A 15228-nucleotide genomic window follows, 5' to 3' on the forward strand; every position below is an offset into this window, starting at 1 on the left:
CCCACCCCCCAAAGCTAACCTTCAGAGTTGGGAAACAGGAGAGATGCCCACTTGCTCCTGCCTCCACACTACCATTCTGGAAAATGGTGGCATTCAACTTCACAATGTGCAGAGGCACAAGCAAACGAGCATCATGCCTGCTTCCCAACTCTGAAGGTGGGCTTTGGGAACAGGGGTGTAATTAGGGGGTTCACTTGGGCTCCCTGGGTATTTTTAATGTAGTGAAGGACCAGGGACTACTTGGGCCACATGTTTTGCACAACGGTTTTAGGTTATACCAGGCTCAGGAACAACCTTCCTGAGCCCTTATGCCAAGCCCCCTCCCTGCTCATCTTCAAGTCTTTGCTTAAAACCCACCTCTTCAATGCTGCATTCGGCACCTAACTCTTACCATTCACTAAATCCAGACTACCCCAATTTGACCGCCCCTATCAGACTGTCCGTTCACTTGTCTCTTAGATTGTAAGATCCTTGAGCAGGGACCGTCCCTCTATGTTAAATTGTACAGCGCTGCGTAACCCTAGTAGCGCTTTAGGAATGTTAAGTAGTAGTAGTAGTAGGTTGATTTTCCTATGCTAATCCTTCTTGCTGCATTCAAAGTAAGATCAGCATGAGAAAATCAAGAGTAAACCTCTGCAGTTAGCAGTAGAGAAGCTTACTGAATCAGTCTCAGAGGAAAGAGGTGGCAGGAATCGAGTATACACTGGCTCACAATTCCCATGCTCAACGAGTCTGCGGCTCCTGCCACACTTGCTACCAGACACATTCAGGATTTCTATGGTCATTCCCCGTCCTCCTTCACCCTCCCCCCCCCCCCCCCATGTGCAGCTTCCACTTATACATGTATGAAGTGAATAAACAAGCCATGGGAGGGACAGTATACTCATAAGTACATAAGTAATGCCACACTGGGAAAAGACCAAGGGTCCATCGAGCCCAGCATCCTGTCCACGACAGCGGCCAATCCAGGCCAAGGGCACTCCGCTTATCAGTGCTGAAAAACACCCAGGGAACAGATTCTCATGTGCTTAATTGAACTGTTTGGAACACTCCATTCTGTAACCTGTTTGTACAAGCAATTAGGAGGTGAATGCAAAGTCTTTACAGCTAAAAGAAACCTTAGTAAAAAGGGAGGTAAACAATCAGACAATGACTACATTTTTTTTAGGGGGGGGGGGGGGGGGAGAAGAGAGAGAGAGAGAAAACAATTACTACATTTATTTTTCGAGAGAGAGATCTCTCCCAGTTAAGATATACTCTAGTCCCAAACAACTCCCTTTCCCGTGCTCTCTTCTAATACCAAGAATTCCTGCAACTGTCTACATCATAAAGGAGGTAGTGCCACAGGTTCAGGACCACATAGCCTCCATGTACAAATCTCACATCCATATAGCCACAAATAGAACAGCTTCCTATGGAGAGAAAACATCAAACCTTACTCCAAGCCTGGTTAGTCATTCACCATCAGAATAGGTACCAACATTTCAAAATGATTTATTTATTTATTGCATTTGTATCCCACATTTTCCCACCTATTTGCGGGTTCAGTGTGGCTTGGGAATGCCAATCACAACACTAATTAGTCCTGCCTGGACACAATTGAAGAAGCTTGTTCAAATTGAGGGGCCCTTTTACTAGGCACACCGAAAAATGGCCCACACTGGTGTAAGCGCCTGTTCTGGACGCACGCAGGTCCATTTTTCAGCGCGCTTGCAAAAAAGGCCTTTTTTTGTGTGTGGCTGAAAATGGACGTGCGACAAAATTAAAACCAGCGCATGTCCGTTTTTTGGCATGAGACCTTACCACCACCCACTGACTTAGCGGTAAGGTCTCACACATTAACCGGGCGGTAATCGCCAGCATGCGTACACTGCCGATTACCGCCGGGTAAGCGCCACACAGTAGAAAATTTTGGACACCCATCAAAACTGGAAATTACCGTCCGGAGCATGCGGTAGCCAGGCAGTAGTTCCAATTTGGCGTGCGTTGTACACACATAGACGCCTATGTGCCTTAGTAAAAGGGCCCCTGAAGGTGTTCAGCATTCCCAGAGCTGGCTCCTACCAGACACACCCTTGGTGGTTGTTTTGCCAGACACACAGGAACCCAACTTGTGGCTCAAATTCAAAGGTTCATGCGTGCTAGAAAATAACTAAGCAACTAAAAGTTGTAGCGTATGAATTTAGAAATATACTATCAGGAACATGAACGAATTAACAGATTACCTGATCAGCCACTTTGTAGATCTCTTGACGTTTACTGCAGTCACATATGTAAGCATGTACTCTTGCTGCACCACGTTCTTTGGCCAACCTACATGTTTCCTCATTGCCTTCACGGCTGATGTCCCACAGAACCAAGGTGGCTCCGCGACTGGCAAAATCTAAGGCTAAAAGCCTTCCTATTCCACTTCCAGCTCCAGTTATGAGCACTATTTCACCAGCTACGTTCTTTTTTCGAATAGGAATAAACCATAAAAATATTGATTCGAGCATATAATATACTGATAGCACCAGGACATTTAGTGTTTCCACAAAGAAGTTCATCTTCAAAACGACTCTGTTCAGATACCTGTTGAGGAACATAACATTAATGCTAAAAATAAAAATATTTCACATCTCAATTTATCAGATTTTTTACTTCCATGTCACTTCTTTCACACTCATCTAGGATCACACTTACTACCCAAAAAAAGTATATGTACATAAATATCAGAGACTAATGGGGGGAAACTATAACACACCTTAACAGTAGTCCATATTGATTTTATTGTAACTAGGTCTCACTGAGACAATAGTGATTTATCCACTCCTATCCTAGCTGAGATAATATTTAACCATCTCTCTGACCTCATATGCAACTTTCTTTAAATTAGTCACCTTACTTTCTAACTCTTCTTACCAGGGGCGGGCCTGGGCCCACCCAATATGGGGGTCAGGCCCGCCCAGCAGCAGTGTTCCTGCACAGCGATTCCAATCGCAGGCTCAGCTCGCAGCGATTCCCACACGCTGCCTGCCGCTGAACAATCTCCTTGCAGCTACTAAGCGCTAACCCAGAAGCCTCTCCTCTGCCGCATCTTGACTGGCAGAAGTTGTGGCAGAGGAGAGGCTTCCGGGTTAGCGCTTAGTAGAAGCAAGGAGATTGTTGAGCGGCAGCCGGCAGACACCGTGTGGGAATCGCTGCGAGCCGAGCCTGCGACCGGAATCGCTGTGAGCTACAGGAACATTGCTGCTGGGCGGGTCTGCAAGGAGGGTAAGGGAAGATGGGGTGAAAGTTGCTGCACGGGGGAAGGGATGATGGGGACAAGACGTTGCACGGGGGAGGGAAGACGGAAGGAAAGATGCACAGGGGGGAGAGAAGATGGTAAAATGAAGCATGGTGGGGGGAGAGATGTTGCATGGGGAAGAAGGGAGAGATGCAGCAAAGGGGTGGAGGGGTGAGGAAGGGAGAAGTCTTGGCTGCATATGAGGTGGAGGGGAGGGAGACATGCTGCATAGAGAGGGGATAGGTGGTGAGAGGGGGAGAAATGTTGAATATAGGGGTGGAGAGGAGGGAGAAATGGTGGGCACAGGGGTGGAGGGGAGGAAGGTAGAGATGCTGTATGGGAAGAGGAGAGAGATATTGGACCCAGAACACAAAGGAGAGGGAGAGAGAGATGGTGGACAGGGGGAATGAGAGGGGGAGATAGACATGGGGGTGGATGAGAGGGAGAGGTACACAGTAGGTGGTGAAGGGGAAAAATGCTGGGCCATGGGGGAGAGGACAGGAATGAAGAGAGAAGGGGCAGAAAATATAAGGCTACCAGGGTGGGATGGGGTGGGGATCAGATGCTGGTTAAAAGGGTGGAGGGAGGAAGACAATGGGAATGGTGGAACCCTGTGTGAGAGGCCAAGACAGGGAGGAGGGGGTGGCAAGGAAATGAATGAGAGATAGTGATTACAGAGGGTAGAAATATGGTAATGGGGAGCAGATTAAAGATATAAGAGAAAGTAGGGATGGGGAGGAGTAAGATGGGGAATGGGAGAGCTAGTGGGTGAAGAAGAAGATGGAAATTTGATAGGTAGTTGAAAAGTAAAAAGGAGACAATGAAGGGTGAGAGAGGCAGAAAAGAGCTAAAAAGGAATGATCAATATGTCAGAGGCAAGAATAGTGAGGGAACAGACAGGAGAGAGGAGAAAAGACAAATGGACTACAGCCACTTGAAGAAGAATTAGCAGACGACAGAGAGGAAAGCAGAAAAGAGAAATTGGAACAAGCAAGATGGAAAAATAAAATGTCTAGACAACAACGGTAGAAACAAAGCATTTTATTTTGAATGTTTTAAATGGAATATGTTAGCTTTTGGAAATGTGCATAGCAAATGTCTTTGTATTGTGTTCTGTAGAAAAGGAAATGCATCTCTGGTTTATGTCTCCAGTGTTGCAGTAATGTTATGTTTAACTTCTTGGGGTTCCCTTTCAATTTTTGTCTAAATATTTTTATTTCTAATTTGTGATCCCTTGTTCTGTATTTGGTGAGGGTCTGTTGGTGTGATAGTAATGGCAGGTGGGAAACTGGAGGGGCGGCAAAGAGGAGAGGGAATCTGGGAGGACAGCCCTCCTTTATTTTCTGACCTGGGCCCAAGCAGGTCTAACACCAGTCTTAACCCTTGCTGTAATTGCCTATTGCTCATGTTTGATGTATTCTTACTGTACATCGCCTTGAGTGAATTCCTTCCAAAAGGTGGTTAATAAATCCTAATAAATAAAACAAATAAAACAAACTTGTGCTAAACAGCATAACTTAGAAAAACAAGTCTTAACAGTAGCCCATGAAAACTATACCCCTGGATACTTTCTCTAGGAGAATACAAAGATTAGCATGTTTTCTGCTATAGTGCCCATTTTATTCCTAGAGGCTCTGCTACAGATAACATGGGTTACTTTTAATATATGACCCCCCCCCCTCCCCCTAAGTGAGTAGAGCAGTCTAGAACTGCATGATCTGCTATTGCTCCTTGGAAATATACTACAGGAGACCCTTTTCCGAGGCCTAGGAAACCATAACAGCCAGCTCTGTGGGTATCTGAACACAGAACACCCCCTAGATTGAGCACTAGATTAGATTGTGACCAGAGAGTGTTAATTTCGATTGGGTTTAGCACCCCCAATCACTCCTATGTCAGTAGCTAATGCCTGCAAAGCATTAATGCAGCATAAACTGCAAATGAAGAGAAACTTGCTTCCCGTTTTGTATTAAAAGTTTAAAACTAAAACATAGTGACATAGAACGATACCAAATCGCACGCGTTAAACGTGCGACACACGCATTCGGCAGTACTCATCACACACCGAGCGCCCCTCCTCACACGCATTCGGGGACTGGGAGACCGGCCTCCACTCCCATGATCTGACATCTCTCCCTCTATCTTCCACGCCCCTTCGTTGTTCGCAATACGCAACCTCCCCCTCCAACATCCGCTCCCGTCAAACTCATACCTGAGATCGCTCGCTCGCTAACTATCCCCCAGTTTTTCTTCTCCGGTGCCCCGTCTCCTATGACCAAGAGGTTAGCTAAAGCAGAAGACGGGGGGCGTGTCTATCTAGCCCATATATGGGCCAAGGAGGTTGAAGAAAACGGAAGCCAGTGTGGGCGGAGCTTGCAGACAGTAGGCGGAGCTTTAGTTCAGCCAAAACAATAGCAAGAAAATGATTACAAATAAATGCGTGGTCCATCTGTAAAAACTCTAAAGCTGTTCCAGTTGGATAGGCTGTGCCTTAAAAGGAGAAGGAAGGACAATATATTTTTTTAAGTTATTTTACAGCTTTTTAATTTATTTGAATGCTTCCCATATCTAAGATAGAAATATCAAATTGAATATTACTAAAATAGCTTTAAAACGTTTTATAGCTGGTAGAAACAGCAGTTATCTCCAGGGCTTTTTTTGAGGGGGTACTGAGTACCGACACCTTTTCCAGTGTCTGCTAAAATTGACCCATGTACCACAAGTTTTAATGAAAGAGCTCAGGCTCAACACACCAATTCTGCCTTGTCATAGATTCTGTGACTGGTTGCAGGGGGCCTGGCTATTGTGGGGTGAGCCCCTCAGTGATCACCGCACCCCTGAAGGGTGGCCTGGCATTTCAGTACCGGCACTTTTTTTGCTAGAAAAATTGCACTGGTTATCTCTGTATTTTGTGCTCATTTTTCTACACTCTCCTATACAATACAGATGGCGAGGTGAGGATATCCTGTTTCCCCGATGGGTTCATTTTAACTGTTGTAATCTGCCTTGGGAAGCCTGGTGTTATAAAGGTGGAATATACTGAAATTAAATGGAAGTAAAATTAAACTCTTCTTTCATTGGGGCACATGAAATCACATCTGCATCTGTTTTGTAGAAGTGTACGTTTTGAGCATATTTCAAGGCCAAGTGGCTTTATAAGTCAAAATAAAAATAAATATTTTGTTTCATGCGGATCTCTCATTTGTTTAAAAAATAACAATGGGCTATAAACCCTTAATGCATTGGTTTTCTTATATTTTGTTCGTGTGCTGACTTAGACTGTGCCAAAACTGAAGACTCATCTCTTCTAAATGATGGATAAATAAAAGGAGTTCATTGTGAACACTATCTACCCTTAAAGGTTGTTTTCTGGCTGTACATGAGGAGTTGTGATATTGAATAAATACGTGTATGTTTGTGTCCTTAGTCATGCATCCAAAGGTTTTATAAGCCTTTCAAGATAGCCAGCTAGTTAATCGTTTAACTTATTAGTGGAATATAACCTTGGTGTGCGAATGTTTGAGAGTGAGTATTCATTTATTGAACAGTCTCATGTATGAAAAATATTTTTCACTCTTGTATTGACTGAGTTTTCCTATCATTACAGTGGACCGAATCCTGATGCAGCAAATGCGAAACATGCTGCATATTGGCTAACAGTCCTAAGACACAAGAATCTAAATAATCAAGCTAAGTGCTTTTTGATACTTTATATATCAATTTTAAGTAACATAGAGGGGCATTTTTGAAAGAAACATCCAAGTGGGGATTTGGACGTCTTTGTAAAACGTCCCAATCCGGGGGCAGGGAAAACTATATTTTCAAAAAAAGATGGACGTCCATCTTTTGTTTCGAAAATACCAAGGACGTCCTTGGATTTGGACGTTCTAAGAGATGCACGTCCTTAGACATGGACGTCTTTGACTTTTGGTGATTTTCGAAACCAAAGATGTCCATGTCAAAAATGTCCAAACGCAAGACATTTGGACGTGGGAGGAGCCAGCATTTGTAGTGCACTGGTCCCCCTGAAATGCCAGGACACCAACTGGGCACCCTAGGGGGCACTTCAGTGGACTTCATAAATTTCTCCCAGGTACATAGCTCCCTTACCGTGTGCACTGAGCCCCCAAATCCCCCCAAACCCGACTCTCCACAACTGTACACCACTACCATAGCCCTTACGGGTGAAGGGGGGCACCTAGATGTGGGTACAGTGGGATTGTGATGGGTTTTGGAGGGCTTGCTGTTTCCTACACAAACATAACAGGTAGGGGGGTATGGGCCTGGGTTTGCCTATCTGAAGTTCACTACACCCACTAAAACTGCTCCAGGGACCTGCATGCGCTGTCATGGACCTGAGTATGACATCTGAGGCTGGCACGTAACAGAGATCTGCTGCTGCCTGTAGCGCTTTCACACGGAGGTGAGAGGCGCTGTCAGGTCAGTGCAGGGGGCTCGGCACGAAGGGGGAGGGAGCGGCGGCGATAAGGGTAGCTGGACATGGGGGAAGGGCAGGGGGGAGAGGCCATGGTTGCTGGACTTGGGGTGAGAGCAGGGCACAGAGGAGGGTTGCTGGACATGGGGGAGGGGGAGGCCAAGGGAAAGAGGAGGGTTGCTGGATAGGGGGGGGGATCGGTGGACGGGGTGAGGCCAGGGGAGAGAGGAGGACTGCAATACTGGCCCGTTTTTACGGGCTTAGCGGCTAGTGGAACCAAGCCCGTTTGAAACGGGCCCTAGGAAGGCTCTCGTCTAAGTGATTTTTCCTCTCTCTCCTACTCTCCCCTCCATGTCCAGCGATTCTTTCCTCCCGTCCCATCCCCTCCATGTCCTGTGATTCTGACCTCCCGTCCATGTCCAGTGATTCTCCTCTGCCCTGCCTTCCATGTCCCGCAATTCTGCCCTCCCCTCCATGTGCAGCAGTTCTCCTCTTCCCTGCCCTCCCATCCATGTCCCGCGATTCTCTCCTCTCCTCCCAGCTCATCCATGTCCATCGATTCTCCACTGCCCTGCCCTTCCCTCTATGTCCCGCGATTCTGTCGGCCACTCCATGTCCATCGATTGTCCTGTGCCCTGCCCTCCTATCTGTGTCCTGCAATTCTGCCCTCCCAGGAGATTGTTCTCTGCCCTGCCCTCCCATCCATATCCATCGAGAGAGAGAGAGCTGCTAGGAGTCCCTGTGACAGTGGAGGGTCAGTTGCTCCTTATCGCCAGTTGTTTGAGGCAGCAAAGCATGGCTCATTGTTGAGTCGCCTGCCCCCCCTTGTTCTAGTATTTTGCGTATGTGTGTGTGTGTGTGAGAGAGAGAGTGTGTGTGCGTCTGAAAGAGAGAGAGAGTGTGAGAGTGAGTTCAGAGAGAGAGAGTGAGAGTGAGTGTGTGTGTGAGAGAGAGAGAGAGAAACTGTGTGTCTGTGCGTCTGTCTGAAAGAGAGAGAGAGTCAAGGAAGGAGAAGATAAATTTGTCCCTGCTTCTGTTTGTCTTGTAAAAGTACAGGAGGTTATATTTTGTGTATGTGTGTGAGAGAAAGAGAGAGTGAGTGTGTGTGTGAGAGAGAGAGAGAGAGAGAGAGCGTCAAGGAAGGAGAAGATAAATTTCTCCCTGCTTCTGTTTGTCTTGTAAAAGTACAGCAGGTAATATTTTCTGTGTGTGTGTGTGTGTGTGCGCGTGCGCCTGTCTGAAAAAGAGAGAGAGTGCGAGAGTGAGTTGAGAGAGAGTGAGTGAGTGAGTGTGAGTGTCTGTGAGAGAGAGAGAGAAACAGAGAAAGTGCTACCTGGATTCCTGCCCTCACTGCCATCACTCTCTATCCTCCTAAACCTGTCTTCCCGCTGCTGCCCAGTGCCCACAGCAGGTTCCACCTACGCTACCCCATCTTCTTTCCGATTGGAGAAAAGTCGCGCAAATCCAACCTGTCAGATCGGGAGGGAATAGCGATTGGCCCTGACTGGCGCGAAGCAGATCACGTGGACGGAGGATCTGGCGTCAATCAGAGGGCTGATAGGGCGGGGCCTGAGGGCTGATGGGGCGGAGTCAGAGTTTTGTTGGCGCAGGGCTGAAGAAAGCCAGAGCTGTGGCAGGGAAAAGCGTGCGGCGTCGAGCTCGTGATGGTGACGTCGATCAGAGGGCTGATAGGGTGAGGCCTGAGGGCTGATGGGTCAGAGCCAGGGTTTTGTTAGCGCAGGGCTGAAGAAAGTCAGAGCTGTGGCAGGGAAGTGAGTGCACATGCGCGGCACGTCGGTCACTCTTCATTTATATATATATATATATATATATATATATATATATATATATATATATATATTGTTACCAGGTTCCTCTCTTGTGCAGCCAAGGATAGAACAATCTCCTCCAGCCACAGGCTCCCGGTACAGTGAAGAAACAGATGTCCACCAGTAACTTCAATCTTAAGAACTTTTATTCCATGCAGGTTTCTAGTACACAGTTCCAATAGCAGCATAGCACATACCAGGATTCAATACAGGCTTACAGGCTTCAGTCTGGGCTCTTTATCCAGGGCACAATAAACAGTAATTCAATTCCCCAGACAAACAGTTCTTTCAGTTCATCATCACAGTTCAGTCACCCAGTAGCAGTTTCTACCTTCTATCCTCTTTACCTTCAGGAGAGTTCAATATTTTAGGGACTCCTTCTACCCAAGGGTTTTCCCCTGCATCAGCTTCACAGTGAATTCAATACTTTTGGGACTTCCTCTCACCCAAGGAATCTCAGCCTGCTTCAGTACTTTAGGGACCTCCCTGCCCAAGGATTTTCAGCCTGCAAATACTTTTCTCCTTCTGCTTCTCTCTCTTGAACTGAACTGAACTCCTCTGCTGGGACTCCTTCCCACCTGCCTAATCAAACCCTGGCTTCAGCTACCACCACCAATCATTCTCCTTCCATTAGCTTCTTCAAACCCATACCAGCTGAGTTGAGCATTAAACTAATGAGACCAATGATGAGCTCCTGCACACAGGGTTTCCTAACTCTCTTTCCGCCTAGTGGCAGCCACTCTACACAACCTGCCAGCCTACACCCATGTCTTCCCCGATTGCAGCTAGGAGTCCAGTCTGGGTTCTTCATCTTACCCTCTGGCTCCTTGCCTGCAATGCCTTCTGGGACTTGTAGTTCAAACTGAAACTGCCTTAACCCAACTATCCTGGATGTGACTTTATCACAATATATATAGTGCCCACCATATTAGCTCTGGGCCCAATGTCAGGTCTGGCTACGCCACTGGAGGGGACATGGGATAAGCTTATCTGGTCCACAGGAGACTGTATGACTATAAAGTTGAAGCCAGTCCTGCTGCAGCAGCCATCTCCGTTTGACAATAGCAAAGTAGATTTGCATTCTCTTTTGTTAGGGGGTGGGGGGGGGGGGGGGAGAGATCTAAGAGCAGTTGTGGGGGCTGGTGGAATTTTCAAGGGTCTGTGAAGGGGGAGGGGAGTTATTTTCTAAAATGTATTTGTCAGTACTCCAGAAGCTGCTTTGTTATTTCCAGTGCTCTATTGTGGTTTTCATTGGAGCACTAGATGCCTGCTGTTTTCTTCATAATGACAACAAACATAGTTCTCTATAAAAATATTTGCAAAAGTTTTAATGCCTATGTGTGCCATTTTATTTAATTTGACAGAAATGCCATTTATTTTAAAGTTTCCCCTATGAACCTATAACATAAAGTTTTAAATCAGCAAAACAGCATTAAAAATTATTGCACCTGCTAGACACAGCAGAAACTCTCTTGCATAAATTTCTTTCTCATATGCCCAAAACTTTCTGGAAGGGCTGCTTACACCTAGATCCAGCTGTATTCATTGTATGAGGGGCAGCATACACCTCAATTCAGCTGTTTCTCATCAGAAGGGCCACATACACCAGGATCCTTGTGCATTTTCGATCAGAAGGGACAAATACACCAGGATTCTGGTATATTTTCGATCAGAAGGGAAGAATACACCAGGATCCTGGTGTATTTTCGATCACAAAGGATGAATACACCAGAATCCTGGTGTATTTTCAATCACAAGGGCCGCATACACCAGGATCCTGGTGTATTCATCCTTTGTGATCGAAATTAGACTAGGATCCTGGTGTATTCGTCCCTTCTGATCCCAAATACACCAGGATCCTGGTGTATGCGGCCCTTCTGATTCCAATTACAGCAGGATCCTGGTGTATTCTGCCCTTCTGATCGAAAATACAACTGGATCCTGGTGTATGTGGCCCTTCTGTTGAGAAACAGAGCTGAATCTAGGTGTATGCTGCCCCTCAGACAATGAACACAGCTGGATTTAGATGTGAGCAGCCCTTCCAGAAAGTTTTGGACATATGAGAAAGAAATTTAATAACCAATGCCACTTCGTTTCCATCAATGGGTTTCCCTAGATCAAATTGATCCTTATTAGTTAAGGTAGGACAGTTGAGTTTGTTCAGAAAGGTTTGCATTTCTGATGAACAGTTAGTAATTTATGAGATAAATAAGGAAGAAAAAAAAGAAGAAAATTCATTTCTAATACCTTTTGATCAGTAATGGTACCTTTGTCAGGATATGAATAGAGGTTATTCTATCATTTGATTTTTTTTGCCTTTGAGATAATTGGCAAGTGATTTACCAGCTTTATTATCACCAAAATAGCGACCCGATTTCTCAATAAAGATACCTTGACCTGCTCGTTTAGTCAGAAGTTTGTTATATGTATGTTTTAGATTGATAAGAGATAGATATGTAGAATTAGTTGGGTCTGAAATATGCTGTTTTTCTTAACTATCAATCACATGCTCAAGAGTTTTCATTTCAGAAGGTCTTGCTTTCGTTTCCAAATAGAGTAACCTATGATTTCCCCTCTGAGTGAAGCCTTATAGGCCTCCCATACTAACATTATGTCGCTATTTCATGTAGGTTATTAGATAGAAATTCTGACGTATGCTAGCGTTTTCTTAATCTGTCAGTTGTAGGATGTGAGATAGGTCTGCCTCTGAATTCTCTGCCAGAGGTACATTAGGAATATTAATGGCATTGTATGGTTGATTGATTTTTAGGGGGAAATATTTGACCTTGAAGCCCACCTCTCTGATGCCCAGGGCAAGGCTCTGTACTTAAAAGAAGCTGTGGGAGATACTTTCTGTTGTCAAGAGTGTTAGAGCTAAACAAGATGAGCCCTTGTATCTGGCTAATCTTTCTATTGCCCCTAGCTGGATGTCATTTGGGAAGTCCCTGGGCATTGATGGAATGATGACAGGCTTCTCAATCTCCTGTGGGTCCTGACTAAAGCTCTGGAGATAGGTAATTACCAGTTTCTTGCCATTACATGCTGCTGACCCTCTTGCCTAAGGCATTTACACATGCTGAATTCCAAATGATGGCAGAAAAATCTGGACTCGATTTCAGCAAAACTAAACTATATTGTCAAGTGGCAAGCTGAACCCTCATAAGCAATATGTGAACTTATATCTATATACAATATGATATCAATCTTTCTTATTTTTTCTTACAGTTTTTACTTTTTTTCTTTTTTAATCAAAAAATGGAGAAAAAAGACCTCATCAGTCCTAGCATGACGATATTCTTATTCAATGTATCAATCAATTTAATCGTCTGCTTATTTAGGACTCCATTGTAATCCTTGGTCTTAAAAAAACTCCACCTTTTTTAATAATAATAATAAAAATACTCAATTATAATATTTCAATCATGATTATTTTCAACAACAAATTCAACTTGATGTTACTTAGCTTTTACTCTGCCCTTTTTACTCTGCAGAGTAAAAGCTAAGTAACATCAAGTTGAATTTGTTGTTGAAAATAATCACGATTGAAATATTATAATTGAGTATTTTTATTATTATTATTAAAAAAGGTGGAGTTTTTTTAAGACCAAGGATTACAATGGAGTCCTAAATAAGCAGACGATTAAATTGATTGATACATTGAATAAGAATATCGTCATGCTAGGACTGATGAGGTCTTTTTTCTCCATTTTTTTGATTAAAAAAGAAAAAAGTAAAAACTGTAAGAAAAAATAAGAAAGATTGATATCACATTGTATATAGATATAAGTTCACATATTGCTTATGAGGGTTCAGCTTGCCACTTGAATTCCAAATTATACCATTCTTTATTGAACACGTTCCTTTGTAAAATAGTTGCTCCTGGAGTGTGTTCACCATCAACTACATATTTATTTCCTGTGGCTTTATAGATACATTACAGAAGGCTCTAAAGGCAATTCTATAACTGTGTATCTGCAAGGCTTACACTATTTTTGTATGTTATAAGGTGGTTTGTACTTCCCAATGTTTATTCAACTCCTTTTATTGTTATCCACATTGAACCCCCTGCCCACCCATTCTCCTCTCTTTTCCTTTGTGAGTGGGTAATTGCTTTCCCATCATATTTTGTAGCTCTTTTCCTTTCCTGAAATATGTTTTAGCATTGTGAACCACCAAATACTGCAAGTCAGTCCTGGCAGTATATCAATTCTTAATAAACTATAACTATAACCTTGTGGACTATATTGTATTGTACTGTAACTGGAGCAAAATATGTCACTTATGGGTTCAAGTGTCCTAAGCGCTATTCTGTAGGGGTACATGTAAGTGGTATAGAGAACAGTTGCAAGAGGGCATATATATGGAAGAGACATGGGCATGTCTCCCACTTATGTGGGAGTTTAATGTGAGCAAGTGCAAAGTGACGATGCATGTGGGAAAGAGGAACCTGAACTACAGCTACGTGATGCAAGGTTGCACATTAGGAGTCGCCAACCAGGAAAGGGATCTAGGTGTCATTGTTGATGATGTGTTGAATCCCTCTGCTCAGTGTGCAGCAGTGGCTAAGAAAGCAAATAGAATGTTAGGTATTATTAGGAAAAGAATGGAAAACAAAAATGAGGACATTATAATGCCTTTGTATCGCTCCATGGTGCGACTGCACCTTGAATATTGTGTGCAATTCTGGTCACCACATCTCAAAAACATATAGTGGAATTAGAAAAGGTATAGAGAAGGGCGACGAAAATGATAAAGGGGATGGGACGACTTCTCTATGAGGAAAGGCTAAAGCGGCTAGGGCTTTTCAGCTTGGAGAAAAAATGGCTGATGGGGAGATATGATAGAGATCTATAAAATAATGAGTGGAGTGAAGTGAAATGGGTAAATGTGAATCGCTTGTTTACTCTTTCCAAAAACACTTGGACTAAGGGGCATGCAATGAAGCTACAAAGTAGTAATTTTAAAACAAATCGGAGAAAATATTTCTTCACTCAACATGTAATTAAACTCTGGAATTCGTTGCCAGAGAACGCTGTAAAAGCAGATAGCTTAGTGGGGCTTAAAAAAGGTTTGGATAACTTCCTAAATGAAAAATCCATAAGCTAATATTAAGATGGACTTGAGGAAAATCCACTACTTATTTCTAGGATAAGCAACATAAAATGTATTGTACTGTTTGGGGATCTGGATTGGCCGCTGTTGGAAACAGGATACTGGGTTTGATGGACCTTCAATCTGTCCCAGTATGGCAACGCTTATGTTCTTATGTTCTAGAAGTTGTACACGTTGTTTGCTGCATTTAGTTGTGCATATTTGCATGTGCCATAGACCTGGCATAAGTGGGCTTGCCTACATTTAGGCTCACCAAGGTTAGGCCTCTTCAGCTTGGAAATGATTGAGGTCTACAAAATCCTGAGTGGTGTAGAACGGGTAAAAGTGAATCAATTATTTTACTCTTTCAAAAAGTACAAAGACCATGGGGCACTCAATGAAATTACATGGAAATACTTTTAAAACAAATAGGAGGAAATATTTTTTCACTCAATGAATAGTTAAGTTCTGGAACTTGTTGCTGGAGGATATTTATTTATTTATTTATCACATTTTTACCCCACCTTTTCTCACAGAATGCAGGCTCAAAGTGGCTTACAGTAGACTGGAAAGACTAGTGCCAATCCAGTGGTTTTACAAATACAATA

General features: G+C 43.9%; 1 protein-coding gene across 2 annotated transcripts in view; it reads right to left on the reverse strand.

Annotated features, from left to right (window-relative positions):
* Positions 1–10411, reverse strand: part of SDR16C5 (short chain dehydrogenase/reductase family 16C member 5) — a 104494-nt gene extending 94083 nt beyond the window's left edge. Inside the window, exons 1-3 of one of the 2 annotated variants that reach the window (XM_030214642.1) lie at positions 10408–10411; positions 5478–5490; positions 2226–2571 (exon numbers count right to left, since the gene is read on the reverse strand). In XM_030214642.1, the coding sequence (XP_030070502.1) occupies positions 2226–2546 (321 nt within the window). In that variant the 5' untranslated portion in view covers positions 2547–2571; positions 5478–5490; positions 10408–10411. Of the gene's footprint in view, positions 1–2225; positions 2572–5477; positions 5604–10407 lie in introns of those variants that run through there. The other variant, XM_030214631.1, reaches the window with a different exon arrangement.
* Positions 10412–15228: the final 4817 nt, after the last annotated feature.

Source organism: Microcaecilia unicolor, chromosome 1 (genome assembly GCF_901765095.1).
Source record: "Microcaecilia unicolor chromosome 1, aMicUni1.1, whole genome shotgun sequence".
Taxonomy (NCBI): domain Eukaryota; kingdom Metazoa; phylum Chordata; class Amphibia; order Gymnophiona; family Siphonopidae; genus Microcaecilia; species Microcaecilia unicolor.